The sequence below is a fragment of the Anabrus simplex genome, chromosome 3, assembly GCF_040414725.1.
Source record: "Anabrus simplex isolate iqAnaSimp1 chromosome 3, ASM4041472v1, whole genome shotgun sequence".
Classification (NCBI taxonomy): domain Eukaryota; kingdom Metazoa; phylum Arthropoda; class Insecta; order Orthoptera; family Tettigoniidae; genus Anabrus; species Anabrus simplex.
In genome coordinates, this window is record NC_090267.1 from 345,401,406 (window position 1) to 345,419,226 (window position 17,821).

The 17,821-nt window shown below is 42.4% G+C and overlaps 1 protein-coding gene across 4 annotated transcripts in view; it reads left to right on the top strand.

Moving 5' to 3' along the window:
• The window catches only part of LOC136866359 (uncharacterized), a 238,770-nt gene that overhangs the window by 134,764 nt on the left and 86,185 nt on the right, over window positions 1-17,821 (top strand). For 3 of the 4 annotated variants that reach the window (XM_067143233.2, XM_067143232.2, XM_067143231.2), the window contains exons 3-4: window positions 5,559-5,823; window positions 11,353-13,983. In XM_067143233.2, the coding sequence (XP_066999334.2) occupies window positions 5,559-5,823; window positions 11,353-11,532 (445 nt within the window). In that variant the 3' untranslated portion in view covers window positions 11,533-13,983. Of the gene's footprint in view, window positions 1-5,558; window positions 5,835-11,352; window positions 13,984-17,821 lie in introns of those variants that run through there. The other variant, XM_067143230.2, reaches the window with a different exon arrangement.

Sequence of the window (17,821 nt, forward strand, 5' to 3'; positions counted from 1 at the left end):
GAACAGCTGTGCTGTAACAAGCATGTTACAATTGTGTAAGTAACGAAATCTAGAAAACGGATATCTGCTGAAATACACCTCTAACAATAATTCCCATAAAATTTACTATGCCTCGTACCATCGAACCCCGGTGCAAACAAATATCACCACATAATGTACAGTGTCCTGACTCGGTCATGAACCCTAGTCCCATGAAGAGTAAGGCGTATAATATTCATATACAAACAATATAAAAAGAACACAACCAACATATCCATGGGTGTCAATATCAAACGGGCCAATGTTAAAATTAACGTAGAGCAAATAGAACATTAAAAATATCTCTCCCTGCTTTCAAACATCAAGGTCGTCTCCTCCCCTTAACACACTCGACAAGCTGCAGACGGCAATATAACCAAGTTTCAAGACTGTGACGTCAGGCACAACAACCCTCACCCTCCGACCACTTCACAAGCGACAGTCCACATAATTTACGAGCTCAGCTGGCTCGCCTTTCAAAAACACCCCACGTAATCTGCTGCTAAAAGCCCTCTTTTAAATACACCTGGGCTATCCGCCCTCATCTCAATATCACCAGCAATATCACAAATCTTACTTCCGCCTCCCATGGGCTCAACCTTGGTACTACAAAAACACAAATCACTAAGCGATAGTCACATGGCCATAATAAGGCATCTCCAATACATCCAATATACTCTCAACTGTGCTGGGCTTTCTCATATCAATACATACAGTCAGCTACATGCATAATGCTCATATCTCTCAAATATTCGGACTCGCTCGCCCTATCAGTGAAGCTAGGTGAATTACGGGTTACATCCTGGTCACAACTATACACATCTACGTCTGCAGAGGCAAATGCCTGAACGCGACATAATAAAAAGTGCCTGCCTGTTAGACTAACCTACTATGACCAAGGGAGTTCGACCTGACCCATAAAGATAACACGTACGCTAATATAATACTATCGAAATGAAATATAAACACACCAACAAGGAATCTACAAACAATCATCTACCCTAATGTACGGGGTTCGAGCTTGAGGCCTAGCTCTTTATTACCAAGAAATTTTCCTACCATAACTAATCTGTTGACTGACGCCCCCCCCCCTATTCCTATCTAAATTTAAATGACATGCTTGAAACAGAATTGGAAAGCTCTGACCTTAAGTGATTGATGACATGACGGAGCGGCCCTCCCTGTGGACCACTGAATTTACCACATCATGACAGACTGCGACGCTTGCATCAGATACTGTTGACCACTTGGAGACATTCTTTCTTGCGTGACTCCTTCGTACAGCTCCTTAGATGGTTGGAAGATGTCCCCTTCGACGTCGCGCTGATCACGTACGCCCAACGTTCCTGGATCGATGCCCGTTGTCGTGTTGGCTTCAGCTCCGGTGTGGCTTCCTCGAAATGATGATGTGAAAGCTCGTTCTGACTTGATGCAGGGGTAACTGAAAACAAATTCATTTATTACAGACTGTCCAAATTCGATGCCTGTTTCCCCTACTATCGTGTCTCACACGTTACATTGACCAAGTCTTGTTCAGAATTTTAAACCTGGTACACAATAGTTTCTTCACTACTCTTAGTCACTGTTATTTCATCCCTTCACTCGGACAACATGTAGTGCTTGAAGAACTACCCTGAGCCTGTATTTATTCTAGCATTACGTCAGTGACAACTTGACCTCACAGAAATATGAAGCTACTAGTTCATCAGTCTATAATAGGCATACCTCATCTCACCATAGCATATCAACACAGGTAAAATCACGAATTTAGTTGAATATGCAAGTTGATTACTTACTTCCTCGCAGATACAGTAGTACTAGTTGTAGGTGCAGCTCGAAGACAAAGTGTTGTTTGCAGTGCCGACTTGTAGCATGACGACTTCGTCCAAGCAGCCTTACGGTCAAAGAATGAGCTGATATGCCAGGCGGCCTCGTTTTTATAATCAGGCTAGCGTAACCACGCCACTTGATCGCGTGCAGGATACGCGCGCCCGCGACTCGAAGTTTTCCCGCACAACGCACGTCAAGTACCTTATTTACCGAATGCATTTATGATTGCAGCCCTAATGCATATCAAAATAAAGCAGAAATTATACAGGTTGCAATTCTTGTATCAAATCCAATGCAACTCTTCCGTAACCAAAGATATTAATTTAATTCTTTCTTCCCTCCGAATGTAAGTTTTGCCGGGATCCGGGAAGCGTCCCCAATCTTCATTAAGAGGCTTGGCTTGGGACATAACTCCCTTTAATGAGGTTCTGGAGATTTCTCATAATGATGAGCTAGCTCTCTTCACACAAGAACGCTTCTTCTGGACTCTTTTATGAAATATATATATAAGACAATGACTTCGTGGGTGGTCTTATGTAATCCCAATATCCAATACTAAAATCTATACTATTAGTCCATGAACAGTATGGTTCAATACTTTATTTCAATGTACAAACACATCGTAAAAACTAAATAGACCAACAAAATATATATTTCTCTATCATTAAGTAGAATACAATATGGTTTATATTTTAGCCTATTCAAAGTATCCACCCTTTGCCCTCCGAACAGCTGCACAAACTCTTGGCATTCTGGAAATAAGATTTTGTAGTGTTTATGTTGATATTGCAGTCCAACAGCTCTGTGAATTATTCCATAGCTCTTCAACATTAGTTGACCTCAGTTTTCGGACCTCCCTGTCAAGTTCATCCAGTAACAGTTCAATGGGATTTAAGTCTGGTGACTGACTTGGCCAAATCATATTTTTCAGTTCCCCACATTTCTCTTTTCTATTGACATACCCTCTACACAATTTAGAAGAATGTTTGGGGTCATTGTCCTGCTGCAGAACAAACCCACGACCAATGAGCCTCGTGCCAGATGGAACTGCATTGTTGATCAGTATCCCGTGATATCCATATCCTTCCTTCTTTAATGTTCCATTAATTCGCACTAAATCACCGACTTTATCACCCGTAAAACATCCCCACACCATAGCCGACCCTCCACCATGCTTCACCGTAGGTGTCACACACTGACTCTTCATACGTTCTCCGCGAAGTCGACGAACAAACATTCGACGATGGCTCCCAAATACTTCAAACTTCGATTCATCCGTGAATAACACCTTGGATCATTGCTGCACGCTCCACTTTTTATGTTGCTGTGCCCATTGAATTCTTTTCGCCTTATTTTGTGTCCGTAATAAAGGTTTTTTGGCCACTATGCACCCCTTTAAACCTCGTTCACGAAGACGGCGTTGCACTGTTGAGACAGAGATGGGAGCAGCTCGCATATCATTTAGTTCCTCGCGAATTTGAGGTGCCGTACGAGTCATCTGACGTTTACTCTGTACACATATGAACTGATCTTCCCTGTATGATGTTACACGGGGTCTTCCAGATCGCGAAACACTTGCATTGGCACCGGTTTGCTTGAATCGCCGCAATGTATAATCCACTGTAGATTGGGTTACGTCAACTTTTGTTGCTATTGTCGTACTAGAATACCCTTCGTGATGCAGAGCTACAATTACAGCACGTTTTTCAGTTCCAGTCTCCTGCTTCCATCCCATTTGGAGGTAATATGGTATGCACCTGATCAGATACACAAACACACTGTTAGCTGCACACAGTGTACTGAAAACTAGTGTGAACCGCTTGCTACACAGACAGCTGAAGGAATGAGGCCTATTCGAGAGAACACGTCTTGGGTAAAGACACGTCAGTGTTGTTGTGGTTACTCATCAGCGACCCTCCATGCAGAGAATCGGTCAAATACACAACAGAGTCGTTCCGTCTTTACATGTTTATGCTTGTTTTATTATCAGAACAGGGCTATATAGGTTATTTAAAACTACATCTCTGTTTTAACCACAAATCCATAGTTGTGATAGGTGATCGAAAACTTTTGACCGGTAGTGTACACACCGGGGGGGTCTCCTTTCAGTAAATAGGAGTGCGTTACTATACCGTGCACGATCTGAGGACGATATAATACCAGTGCTTCCCTCCGAGAAGCCGGAAAGGAAATCCTCCATACCTTCGTTGCTCCCTTTATCGCTCCCAACTTATTTGGTAGTGGGGTGGCCTGCCATTTTCATTTGCCAGGTTCAGGTACTTGTGGCTCTATTGCCTAATCTTATTCTGTATGTTCTCAGGAGCTGAGATTGGAATATAGATCAGAAATGTGTACTGTACACCTTATCTATCAGTACAACATTAGGTTGGTTGCGACTCGCTGTTCTATCGGGTTGCAGTTTCTTGTTCAAGCCACTTTCCACGTCTGGTTATCGAAAACTGTGTTGAGGATGGTATCCACCGCAGGGTATATGCTAGGTCATTAGATCTTTTCCTACACATATCCGCTGATGAAGGACGTTGGCATCATTGTCATTTATTCTCCAGTTAGTGCGTAATGAAGTAGGGATTAAGGTAGAGCAGCCACTTGGATTTTAAATATCTGTTTTCGGTAGTTCTTTGTGGCTATCACTTACAAGGAAACATCGGCAATGGGTAAGTCGCCGATCGCGATGAAACTTGGAAAACACATTGAGGTACACGTAAAAACGATGTCGGCAGCAATTTTGGGTGCCAACATTCATTAGAGCGTTAACTACGGGGCCTAAAAGTTGCGACATTTCAAATTCCGCGCGATCAGCGATGAATACCTGCTGGCCTATGCTAAGCTGGCACGCTGTGTACTTGGAGACACGCCTCTGCACCTCCTCCCCTCCCCGCTCCAATTGGTTCACCACCACAGCCGGCAAGCGCGGGGAGAAGGGAAACGTGCGGTGGAGAACCAATTGGAGCGGGCAGGGAAGGAGGTGCAGAGGCGTGTCTCCAAGTACGCAGTGTGCCAGCTTAGCATAGGCCAGCAGGTATTCAGCACTGATCACGCGGAATTTGAAATGTCGCAACTTTTAGGCCCCGTAGTTAACGCTCTAATGAATGTTGGCACCCAAAATTGATGCCGACATCATTTTTACGTGTACGTCAATGTAATTTCCAAGTTTCATCGCGATCGGCGACTTACCCATTGCCGATGTTCCCTTGTTAGTCTTGTATTGCCACCATGAATCCTGTTTCATCAAAAATGTTATCCACATGTAACAATTTTTTTGTTATTCATTTTACGTCACACCGACTCAGATAGGTGTTATGGTGACGATTTGATAGGACAGATATAGGTCTCGGAAGAAATCGACCGTGGCCTGAATTAATGCAACCATTTACAAGCTGCGTTAAAGTCAATATCTGGCTGGTTCAAGGATGCCTCAGTTCTGCGATAAAAGGCTGTTTACTTTTCCACCCTTGCTGTCTTGCAGCGTCACTAGTGTCACCGTCGATCTTGTTATCTGGTTGCAGATTTCGGTGTACTAATGTGAGGACAGTGATGTACACATCGCTTTTCATAGCACATCATGCAGCACACTCTTCCCACTTTGTACTTCATCAGTGCACTGATTTGTCTATGGTGGAGGTTGGCAATGTCTATTATTATTATTATTATTATTATTATTATTATTATTATTATTATTATTATTACAGAGTGCAGCACTCGCCACCACTCTCTGACATTCCCAAGTTCTTGCACTGGAACGCAAGCAGTGTCCACCAGCAAGTCGAGTCCTTGGTGCGCCACCTTGAAGAGCCCCGGACTGTGGGGAGGATCATCATGTCATTGGCAGCCTTCCACGCTCCTTCATTCAGTGACTCCGACTCTGATGAGGATAACGAAGAAAACAATGCAGAGAATCAACTCGAAGACAACAAAGAGATTCAGGCTATCAAGTGTTACCTCGGACTCTCTTCGGTTTGTATCCGGTTTGTATGTCCACTGTCCTGCTTAGAAACACAAAGTCCTCTCTAGAGAGATGTAGTGTTTAAAGTGCCCTCTTCTGATATGAACTCTCATCGATGTGTTCTGCCCATCTTTGACTTTGATGATATTATGACGACTTGAGATGTACCGTCTGATCGAAAGTATCCGGACTTCTACGTGAAACTGTCCTCTAAGTGTTCCTTGGATACACTGCCTAGTATTGGACATTACAGCACGACCTCTGCAGAGGAGACTATCAATCGGGGGTGGAAAAGTCTCCGGGGGAATAACAAACCGTTCTTCCTGTAACCCTATAGCAAGTGTAGTTAGTGATGCGAGTCGCTGGGGCCTGGAAAGAAATACCAGTGTAACTCATCCCAGAAGTGTTCGGATTGATGTCTGGGTTCTGGGATGGCTAGTCTATTTCCGTAACCTAATTGTCACAAACCACTCACGAACAGACCCTGCTTTACGGCAGGGAGCATTATCATGCTGAAACACACTGGACTGGTCTTCTACCGCAGGCAACAAGCAAATGGCCAAAATGTCTTTATATTATTCCGCCTTTAACCCTAAAGCGGGCGCGCCTATAAATGTTACATTTCCGGGCGCGTGGTGAAGAAAGTTCACCAAATGACGGCAAGTGCGAGTCAGGGTCGAATAGCATGACACGTATAAATTTCTGAACAGATACCGCTACAGTGAGAGTATCGATAAGACTTCGCCGGAAGGTAATAGCAGCGCGACGGCTATAGCACTTAGGAACTAAAATCTACAGATGAAATACGCAGGTTGGTGAACGAAATTCTCCAGCGCGCCCGGTTTAGGGTTAATAACGTATTCTGTGTTATTACAGGTGGACCCAGTCCCCGCCATCAAAACTGCCACGTCACCTCCGCCAAATGTCTCTGTGGGTACTGTACAGGGTGGCATGTGCCGTTCTCCCGGAATTCCCCACACCCAAATCTTGACACCTGTCTGGTACATGGTACGGCGTCCTTCGTCGCTGAAATTCACGTCTCCAGTCGTCTACTGACCAGTGCCGGCAGTCTTTACACCAATGAACGCAGTGCTTAGCGTTCATCGGCGAAATGAGCGGTTTATGGGTGGGTATTTGAGCCTGGAACTTTAGTCCTCGTATCTCCTGTCTCCCAGTGTGCAGTCATAGTTCTAGCTGCACAGTTATTGGCACTGCAGAGTTTATGGGTGATGGTATCACATGATGTCATGCGATGTTCTTGTGCTGCCTTCTTCAGTGCTCAACGGCCTGTGTCCTACCCGGTCGTGATTTTGTTCTGCATCATGCACATTGTTTATTAATTTGGAAACCAATGACTAATCTTCGTTCAAAGCTCCCTTGCTCTAAACTCTCTGCATATAGCTCATAACAACAATACGGATCTCTCAGACGCCTTTTATGTAGCAGCAGCGGTGGTGGTAGGGGAGTCCAGATCCTTTTGATCAGGTCGTGTATGACTGACATTAGTTATACCATTCCTTGCAAACAACCCTTGTGATGAATAATGTGGCGGTGTCGTTTGTAGTGTGGTGCATGTATTTCTGGGAATTTAGCATGACCTTATGGTTCAGTGTGCAAATGGTCTCATTTCCCTAGTATGTGCCTTCAGGGTCATCTATTTTTTTTTCCTACGACAGCCGTTGATGTAGCTGTTAGGGATGGATGTGACGGTAAGGGCGCTAATTATTGTTTTAAGAGGAAGTACAACCGGGCTACCATCCTCTCTTAACACTAATCAAAGGTAAAATGGAAGAGGGCCGTCACTTCTAAGAAGGAAGTTACCGACAAAGGAAATAAACTAAGGGTATACAAATGTAAGACTCTGTAGGCGTCGCAAATCTTTATACCGTCGGGGTAAAAAGAAAACAGGAGTTGATCAAGGGAGGTCAGATAGGAAATATGAAAGTGAGGAACCTGTTTCATGTAAGTGGAAGCAATGCCATACTCAGCCAGAGGCCCCGTGGTCGTCAGTTCACGCTTCCACGATGAAAGCCCCTGAGGGTTCCCCTTCCAGTCACCTCTTACGACAGATTGGGATACTGTGAATGTAAGTTTGTTGGAGATGCAGGGGATGCCTAGACGTACTAGGTTCACTTGGATAGACGTGGATTTGATTCCCCGTCAGAACGTGAGAATTTAAAAATGGGATTTCCACTTCTGGAGAGGTACGCGACCTTTCCTTCAGCCTACGCCAAAACTGTGTACCGGAACGATGCAGGAATACATAGCCTAGTAGTGACCGGTTAACTGGCGCAGACAGCACTCCGAGTTGGAAATTACGATATTTCATGAACTATTTGCACTAAGGCCCTACCTGCCTCTGTGGATCAGTGGTAGAGTGTCGGCCTCCGGATCCCAAGATAGCGGGTTCAAACCCGGCAGAGGTAGACGGATTTTTGAAGGGCGGAAAGAAGTCCATTCGACACTCCATGTCGCACGATGTCGGCATGTAAAAGATCTCTGGTGACACATTTGGTGTTTACCCGACAAAATTAATTAAATCTCAGCCATAGACGCCCAAGAGAGTTCCGGTTTATCGGTCTGCCATCTAGTGGGCCTAGAGTAAAACAGAACGTCGAAATTGACAAGCAGACAGCCAGATGGCGTCAAATTGAAATGTCTGCACACGGTAGCTGAGGCCATACGATTATTATTTTACCAAGGCCCTGTAACGAAAGCCAGTGTGATTCTAGTCGATTTTATTTTCATTTTCTTCCTGTTAACAGACATTGCTCCATTTTAAAACAACCTTAATGCCCGAAAACTACTTTGCGAACATTGTAGGAATCGTTATGTGGAATACATTGTGAGCCCTTGTATGTACTTCAGTTCTGTGAAAAAAGCACATCAATTGTACATCTCATTTCGGAAATATTTGCGGTGGTAGTTTTAGGTGATTCACCCTGCAAACATTATTTTGGGACACTCTCGTACAATTCAGCCTGGATCACCCGACAGAAATAGTTTCACTGTCATCTGGTAGAGGAAAAATATTGGAACATCCAAACTGACACGCACGCAGCGTAAATGGCGTCAAATCATAATGCCTGCACACGATAGCCGAGGTCATACTACTACTACTACTACTATTATTATTATTATTATTATTATTATTATTATTATTATTATTATTATTATTATTATATTTTGTGTAATCCCAGTTCATTACTACATGCTGAAGAATTAAACACAGTAAAGAGGACTTCCAAAATGAATAGCACTGACACTGGACGACGTGAAGAAAGTGATTAGGCCAAGCATTCATCAGAAGGAATAATTACTTTAATAATAATAATAATAATAATAATAATAATAATAATAATAATAATAATAATAATATGATGGATATGACATTTTCACAGTTTGTCATTTTGAAGTTGAAGTGCATCTAAGATTCGCCTCTAAAGAGTCATGATATCCTTTGCATATTGTAAGAGGCTACTAAAAGAGGTCTCCCCCAGGGACTATCAAGTTGCGAGTACGGGCCGGCGAGCACAAAGACTGGGTTTATTGCAGCTTTCACTTTTGTCAGACCCCTCAGTTTAATATTTCTTGTCCGCCCTCTCTTGTTTTCTTTTGACCACGGCGGTATTGGATTTGAAAAATGAATATCCACAGCCTGTTTCCAGTCATTCGACCGGGTCAGGTACGTAATGAGTGAAGCCCCCATCTAGCGTCGAGGATAGGATTTGTGCCGGCTGCCGAAGCCTGTCGCACTTCTCTGGGGCAATTATTAATGAATGACAGATGAAATGAAATGGACTATTGGAGAGTGTTGCTGGAATGAAAGGTGAGAGGGAAAACCGGAGTGCCCGGAGAAAAACCTGTGCCGCCTCCGCTTTGTCCAGCGTAAATCTCATATGAAGTGGCCGGGATTTGAACCACGGAATCCAGCGGTGACAGACCGGTGCGCTGTCACATGAGTCACGGAGGCTGGGTATTGGGATTTGCGAGGCAGAAATAAATATTTTAGGCTGTAAATGGATTCAGTGAAGAACATAGGCCTATTATTGACTCAGTTTAATTACATAGACCTAAATAGTATCCACTTTTTTGAACGTTATGAACAAAGATCTACTTCATTACATCTCACCAAACGGTGAGATTAATAACAGAAAATAATGTAGGTAGTTGACATTATTTTTCACTTCACCGATGTGGTAAACCTACGTATACAGTCGGTTTAAAGGATTTTTCTGTTGATACAATCTACCCATTTAACTTCGGAGATGGGAGGAGGGGGGTATTGATAACCAAGTGACATTGTCACTGGCTTTTCACCAAGTCAACCATAGTTCGAATCCCGGACATTATTATTGAAATGAGAAGTCATGTCCCAGTGGTTCAAATTCATCGCAAATTGTTACGATCACAATAACAACATTCATGTAAAAATACAAGCTTGCTAGCTTTTCCATATCGGAGACTGCTGACGAGACTAACAGAACTGACGAAAACCGGGTGAGTTGGCCGTGCGCGTAGAGGCGCGCGGCTGTGAGCTTGCATCCGGGAGATAGTAGGTTCGAATCCCACTATCGGCAGGCCTGAAGATGGTTTTCCGTGGTTTCTCATTTTCACACCAGGCAAATGCTGGGGCTGTACCTTAATTAAGGCCACGGCCGCTTCCTTCCAACTCCTAGGCCTTTCCTATCCCATCGTCGCCATAAGACCTATCTGTGTCGGTGCGACGTAAAGCCCCTAGCAAAAAAAAAAAAGAACTGACGAAAAACTCCTTCTGACGAACGTGTGGCGTAATAATTTTCTTCACGTCGTCCAGCGTCAGTGTTATTCATTTTGGAAGTCCTCCTTTACTCTGATACATTCTTCAGCAATACAATGGGACTGCACGAAATATAGAAATAATTGAGACGTTGACATGGGAAAGGTAGTAAGGGGCGAAAATGGATTTTTCGTCTTTTCTCGTTTTTTTTCCCCCGCGAAGAAGGTAGTAAGAACCAAGGCCAACACCACGGTTGAAGGAGGTAGCCCATAGGTAATTCGGAACAGCTTGAAAATGTACCTACTAAAACGCTCCTATGTTAAGTACCAGTCCTTTGGAGTACGAAGTACTACCTTTCCCACGCCAACGTCTCAGTTGTTGGGTGGTAGGAAAGTAAATCTTCAATTAAATATGAACGAAAAATTAAAATAAGCACAATTGGAGTTAATTACTGTAGTAGTAGGATTTATTGAACCTTACAGGCTTTCACCCAATACATAGTTCAAATCCGTAAAAGCTTAAGCAAGATACAGAATTCATAAAGTACAGTAATCTGCCACCATATGCACTGTCAATTGGCCCATGATCAACCCTTCTTGGTGATACAATTGGAGTTAATTACTTCAGCTTGTTTCCGATGAATCGGTAATCCAATTCCCATTTTATGATTTCCTCACCCACACCTGTAAATATGCTATTGAGGAAGGGATAAATTGCATACATGCATACAAACAGATCTGTCATGACGGAGCTAATCACGAAGTATGTGGCTTTGTTCTAGGTGCTGGCCAATCTGAACGCGATGTACATTAACGTACTGAAGGAGCGGCTTCCTCAAGACGGAATACTCGAGTCTACAGCGGCGTGGAGGAAGCTGATGAAAACTATCACGGACCGTATTTATGAGTACAATGAGCTAAAGCTGTCTGAACGGTATCTTGCTGAAGAGTTCCTTTTGTGAGGTCTGAGTTCAACTTGGCTTCCAGTTTAGCTGCTAGTGAAACTGAAGAGTCTCTGAACTGCCTTATGTGTAATTGAATGGTGCTCTACGATATTGATATTTTTATTTTATTATTAATACCTTAAACTTACGAATGTCACCCAGTGATGGAAGCATCAGACACACAAAACTTTCAAACATTATTAATTTTATTTATCACCAAAGCCCGGATTTTCATGCCGTAACAGGTTAGACTGCAAACTAAATTTGGTTAATAGGAAGTGTCAGCCACCCACTCCTCCATAATGTAACAAGAGTAACATAAATTATAGAAGGTCTGATGAGCCGTGCCCCTAATCTTTATGCAAACCCCATAGCATAGTCGTTGTGAAGGTAGACTATACTTGCTGTTCGCTTCAGAAACTTTGCATTCTAACCTATTAATGCATAAAAATCCGGGCTCTATTTGTCACTAAAACAGCCAGAACTACTCTAAGATAGCATGAGGCTCAACGTACGCACAGCTATAACTCGTGCGTACAGTGGTATTGATTTCTGCGACAACTTTCGTTGCGCAGCATTAATGACAATTTATAAGTTTAGTTTGAATAAATAAACTTAATTATTGTACTATTTAAACTATCTGTTATATGTAAATTCCACGGAGCCGCCAAAAATACACATGCATACAAACAGATCTGTCATGACGGTGCTAATCACGAAGTATGTGGCTTGTAGTGATGGGAATGCGATTCATTTTACTGGATCGATTCATTCGATTCCGTTCACGTTACTGAATCGATACAGTGATCCGATTCACGGCACATTAGATTCACCGTTCCTATTACATCTGTGTAGTGTGCATTCAATGCTCGCTGCCTCATCTACTCTTCATTTCCGAACTGCTTTCCTATGCATCATTCAGCTTTCAGATTCAGGTTTCTCCTGCAGTCACCTCTTTCGCATCAAGTTTTGATGTTACAAAGCCTTTCCCCCACAGTGACAACTCTGTTAAATAAGTATATATAATTAGATGAAAAAATATCTGTACACACAATCATCAATGATCTGCATTTAGTGCTGTCACCCAGATGGCAAATTATCTATCAACCGTCTGCCTATTCTTTTCTAAAATGATAGAACTTGGACATTTCACTGTATTCACGGTTTTCTGATTCAACATCGTTTTAGAAGTTATTGCGTGAAACGGCGCATTTATTCGCTGTTCACGTACGCCGGTGATGTCGGTGATTCGATCCCAATATAAAACAGATAATTTTGGGTGGTCATGAGCATTATTCATAGCCATAGGATATGCTAGTGAGCTGAACTGAATTAATTGTCGAATGTCAACTACGCTATAATACCAAGATAAGTGAATGCAAGTGGGTATTGTTTTCAAATGAGCTGAGAGTGGGAATACGTTATAGAGTACGATTCTTTCATTGTGCCATGACTCGTTATGACTAGCTACAGCGGTAGTTCGGCTCCCCGCCAATGTCCAGTGTAGCGATAATGACCCGTGTGGGTGTGTGTGTTGTATCTCACTGATCCGTGAGTGTGCCACTCAGCACTGTTTACTGCGAGTCAGCTGAATAGTGTGCCCTGAGCTCGCCTTTCCTGCGATTCGATCCATTCGGGCACTTGAGTAAATCGATACACTGCTTCGAATCATACACTCAGTAGCCAACACTAGTTGCTAGAGCTGTATTTGCGCCGAGGCTGTTCTAGCTTGTTAACAGCGCCGTCATCGTTTACATTTTCTTATAAGGAAATTGTTTTTAGCATCTGCGGGTCATTTTTGAAAGAAGGACAGAATACATTTCACCCGAGTTAACAATCGGACCTCAAAAATGGTACTTCTACAAACAGAGCGTTATATCGTATGGACGCAATTAAGGTTTGGGTGGTATTGAGTAATAGCTTTTGGAGCATGACTAGTGCGTCAGGATGTTATGAAAGCTACTACTCATAGGGTCAGTCATGCTGAAAATAATAACACTTTATGATCCATTGAGGAAAACAATGGCAAACTATCTTACCACTCGTCATTACGCCTCATTATAGAATCTCCCTCAGTTTTTGCTGGTTCCTTACAACTGCATAACCTTTGGTGTTGATTTGGGGATACAATCATTCTTCAGGCTAAAGACCTAACAGAACAATAAGTGCAGTTTCTGCATTAGGCAAGGATCCGCTATGAGTTTTGCTTAGGCCAAATAAAGGAGGATTCACTGCATTCTGTGTATTACTTCATGTGATGAATCATGCAGTATTTCTCTACTCCCTGGTATGCTCTTTAATTCCCTCCTAATTAGCATAGTATCTTTTTTCAACAGACCTCAAGGAGCTTAACCATAACCATGTGCTATTAAATTATAAATGGGAATGAATCCAAGTCCTACTGTCTTAGTTGTTTGCTTACGTTGGAACGATTCAATAACTTGTAATAAAGTTACTACACATACAAAACAGATTTCTTCTTATTCAAAGTTGTCGGCAGTTAGGGAGTGGTAAAAATGACATAATTTATCTGTATATATTTATATAATACACAGTCCGGCTCCATGGCTAAATGGTTAGCGTGCTGGCCTTGGGCCACAGGGGTCCCGGGTTCGATTCCCGGCAGGGTCGGGAATTTTAACCAACATTGGTTAATGTCGCTGGCACGGGGACTGAGTGTATGTGTCGTCTTCATCATCATTTCATCCTCATCACGACGTGCAGGTCGCCTACGGGCGTCAAATAAAAAGACCTGCATGCACCTGGTGAGCCGAACATGTCCTCGAACACTCCCGGCACTAAAAGCCATACGCCATTTTATTTTTTATATAAGACACAAAATTGTCTTTCTCTCTGTACTGTATTTCTTGAATATTAACCTGATACTGACACGACAAATAATGGACTATTTTAAGTTCAGTTTACAGAGCGAGTTGGCCGTGCGTTTAGGAGAAACAGTGGGTTCGAACCCCATTGTCGGTAGCCTTGAAGATGGCTTTCCGTAGTTTCCTATGTTCACACCAGATAAGATGTTGGGGCTGTACCTTAAGTTAGGCCACGGCCGCTTCCTTCCCACTCACAGCCCTTTCCTGTCTCATCGTCGCTGTAAGACCTATCTGTGTCGGTGCGACGTAAAAGCAACTAGTAGAGAGAAAAGTTCAGCTTAACTTTGATCTGTTTCAGTATTATGAGAAAACGGATTGGTGTATTTTAATGAAAGTATTTAAGTTTAGGATCAAGAAGAGAAGGATCTTTGCTATATGCTGTTCAGGGAAAATCAGCAGGTAATAATAATAATTACGTGTGGCTATTTCTAGCCGAGTGCAGCCCTTGTAAGGCAGACCCTCCGATGAGGGTGGGCGGCATCTGCCATGTATAGGTAACTGCGTGTTATTGTGGTGGAGGATAGTGTTATGTGTGGTGCGTGAGTTGCAGGAATGTTGGGGACAGCACAAACACCCAGCCCCTGGGCCACTGGAATTAACCAATTAAGGTTAAAATCCCCGACCCGGCCGGGAATCGAACCCGGACCCTCTGAACCGAAGGCCAGTACGCTGGCCATTCAGCCAACGAGTCGGACATCAGCAGGTGGGAGGTGTGTGTGTGTGTGTGTGTGTGTGTGTGTGTGTGTGTGTCTGTGCAGAGGGAGCTTAAAATATAAAACTCGGTCTATCTCTCTTGCGGTTGATTTTTCGGGAATAATTGTTCAAACAAGATGTATTTAGGATATTATTTATAAACTATTCTATATCTTTTTCCGGTATAATCTATAATAATAAAAGGACGTGTCATCTGTCTGTCTGTCTGTCTGTGTGCGATGCCCAGCCAAATCTGCGGCATACAAAGATCTGAAATGTGTGTCATAGATGGGCACAGGTTTTCACCTAAGACGCATGGCTGTGTCTTAAGAGCAATTCTTGCACCAAGACATGAAGCTGTCAACGTCATCAACAAGTAACAGTCACAATAACTATCCGGATTTCCATAAATTGAAAAGTCTATCGACACGACATGTCATAAAGATGAGGCTGTCAACTACACGAGAGAGATTTTGAACAAGTTGGAGTCACCTGGAGCGGACGATTGTGGCACCGATTATCCTTCTCAGGAATATGAATCCTTCCCTCTGCAATGAACACGACTCTGAAACTGATGACGAATATTATTGGAGCCACCATCATGACTAGGCATGCCGCGGGCGAAGTAGTATTCCTGGGATTGTAAGTCCATTGAGTAGGAAGCCATTTTCGGTCCGCGACACCAGGAGCCATCAGCCCGTAATATTCGCAAGTGTTTGTGTGTATGTGTGCAAAGCCTAGTCAAAACTACGACACACAGAGATCTGAAATTCTGACATAGGCGTATTCTCAGATGAATTTTTATGCAGGTCGAGACCTGCTTTCATTAATTACTTATATTAATTGTAATCGTTTTAATTATGTATTTAGTTCCTTATTTCATATTTACCCGATATTCACCTCATTCACATAAAGTTTTAGGCTATACAGGGATTTTGCTGTACCAGGAATGAAACGTGAACCATATTTTCTTTCAACTAACTCAGTTTTTCATTTTGTTATTGCGGAGTCATCTGGAGCACCCTCGAACATCTTGGAGTGGACGATTGTGACACCGATTATCCTTCTCAGGAATATGAATCATTCCCTCTGCCATGGACACGACTCTGAATCTGATGCCGAATATTATTGAAGCCACTCCCATGACTGGATATGCCGCGAGCGAAGTAATATTCATTCCCCGGATTCACATACTGTAATTCCTTCGGATATATCGTTTCAATTTAGATGACTGCAGTTCCCCCGTTTGTTTGAGTTTCGCTATGCGCATCAACAAGGCACAAGGACAATCGCTTCAAGTTGTAGGACTCCATCTTCGAAAACGGTGTTTTTGCAATTGTTCAAGAGTTCGAAAGGCAAACACAATGCAGTATACATCTTACCTCCAAATGGAAGGACATTAATATACTTTATCCCGAGCTCTATAAGGAAACAATATATTTTGTATTATATAACATGGTCTTTTACATATATTATTTGTACCATCCACCAACCCGGTATCTTAAGCATTGAAAGCAACAATGTAATAAAAATAAAATAGTGTGTTTCATGCAATTTACGTCAAAACGAAGTGAGTTAATAAACATAATGTTTTAAATTGCTTTTAAATAAACCAGCAGTTTCCCGCTGACTCCGCCCGCAATGTACAAAGTATGGTGTTGTTTGTTACTATCCTCACGGATGTATATGCAAAGTTTCGAGTTAATGAAATAAATCACATGATCTGCTGTGGTAAAATAATGTAATATTATGTCAAATAAACACTTGAAAATACATCACACATAGAAATTGAATTAAACGTTCCTTGGAACAACACTACGCGCCGAACTGTTAAAAAGTCCTTCAGAGATCTTCGTCATGGAGACAAATGTACTCATAACTTTTCTCAGAATCTACCAATTTAAGTAGTTATTACCTCAAAAGAAAGCGCTTGATCCACTGAGTGTTTTTTTTATCAAAACGAACTGCGTACCTCAATTAGAACGAAAGATATGATTGCTTCAATGAGAAAAAATGTTGAAGAAATGAGACGTCAAATTGAATGTGCACTCGTAACTTTCCTCAGAATCAACCAATTTCCATAGTTAAGGGCTGAAATGAAAGAGCTTTATTCACTGAGTGTTTTTAGGCCAAAACGAACTCCGTACCTAAATTAGAACCAAAGATTTGATTGCTTCAAAGAGACAAAAGTTGAAAAAGTCAAATAATTTGAGGAAGGCGGAAGTTAAGTGATGTATAGTACCTGATGACAAATCTGTGCATGAATACCTTTCAGTTCAAAAACAATGAAGAAAATCGACGGGATAGAATGGCCGGACTGACTGACTTTAGTTTTCATAATTTTTTTAAATATATAGATAGTTTCGAAACATGTAACGTTTGAATTAATAAACGCGGGCAAAGCCGCGGGTACATGCTAGTGGAAAATAAGAGACCTATCAGTGGCGGTCGTATGACCCGAGCCGACAACTAACTCTTTGGAGAATAAGAGTGGAGATCATCCGAGAATTGCTTTAATGGCTTTGTATGTACATCTGCTTGTACAGTACTTTTGAATATTAACCTGATACTTGGTTTTTATAACGGAATTTTGTGATTCGTGTGAAAGTCAAGCAGGGCAGAGGAAGACCAAACAAAAAAACACACGCGTTAATACCTTCATTTACAATAATGCCGAATCTCCGAAAGGTTAGACAAAATACGCAATTCTGAAAGACATTTAACTTCAA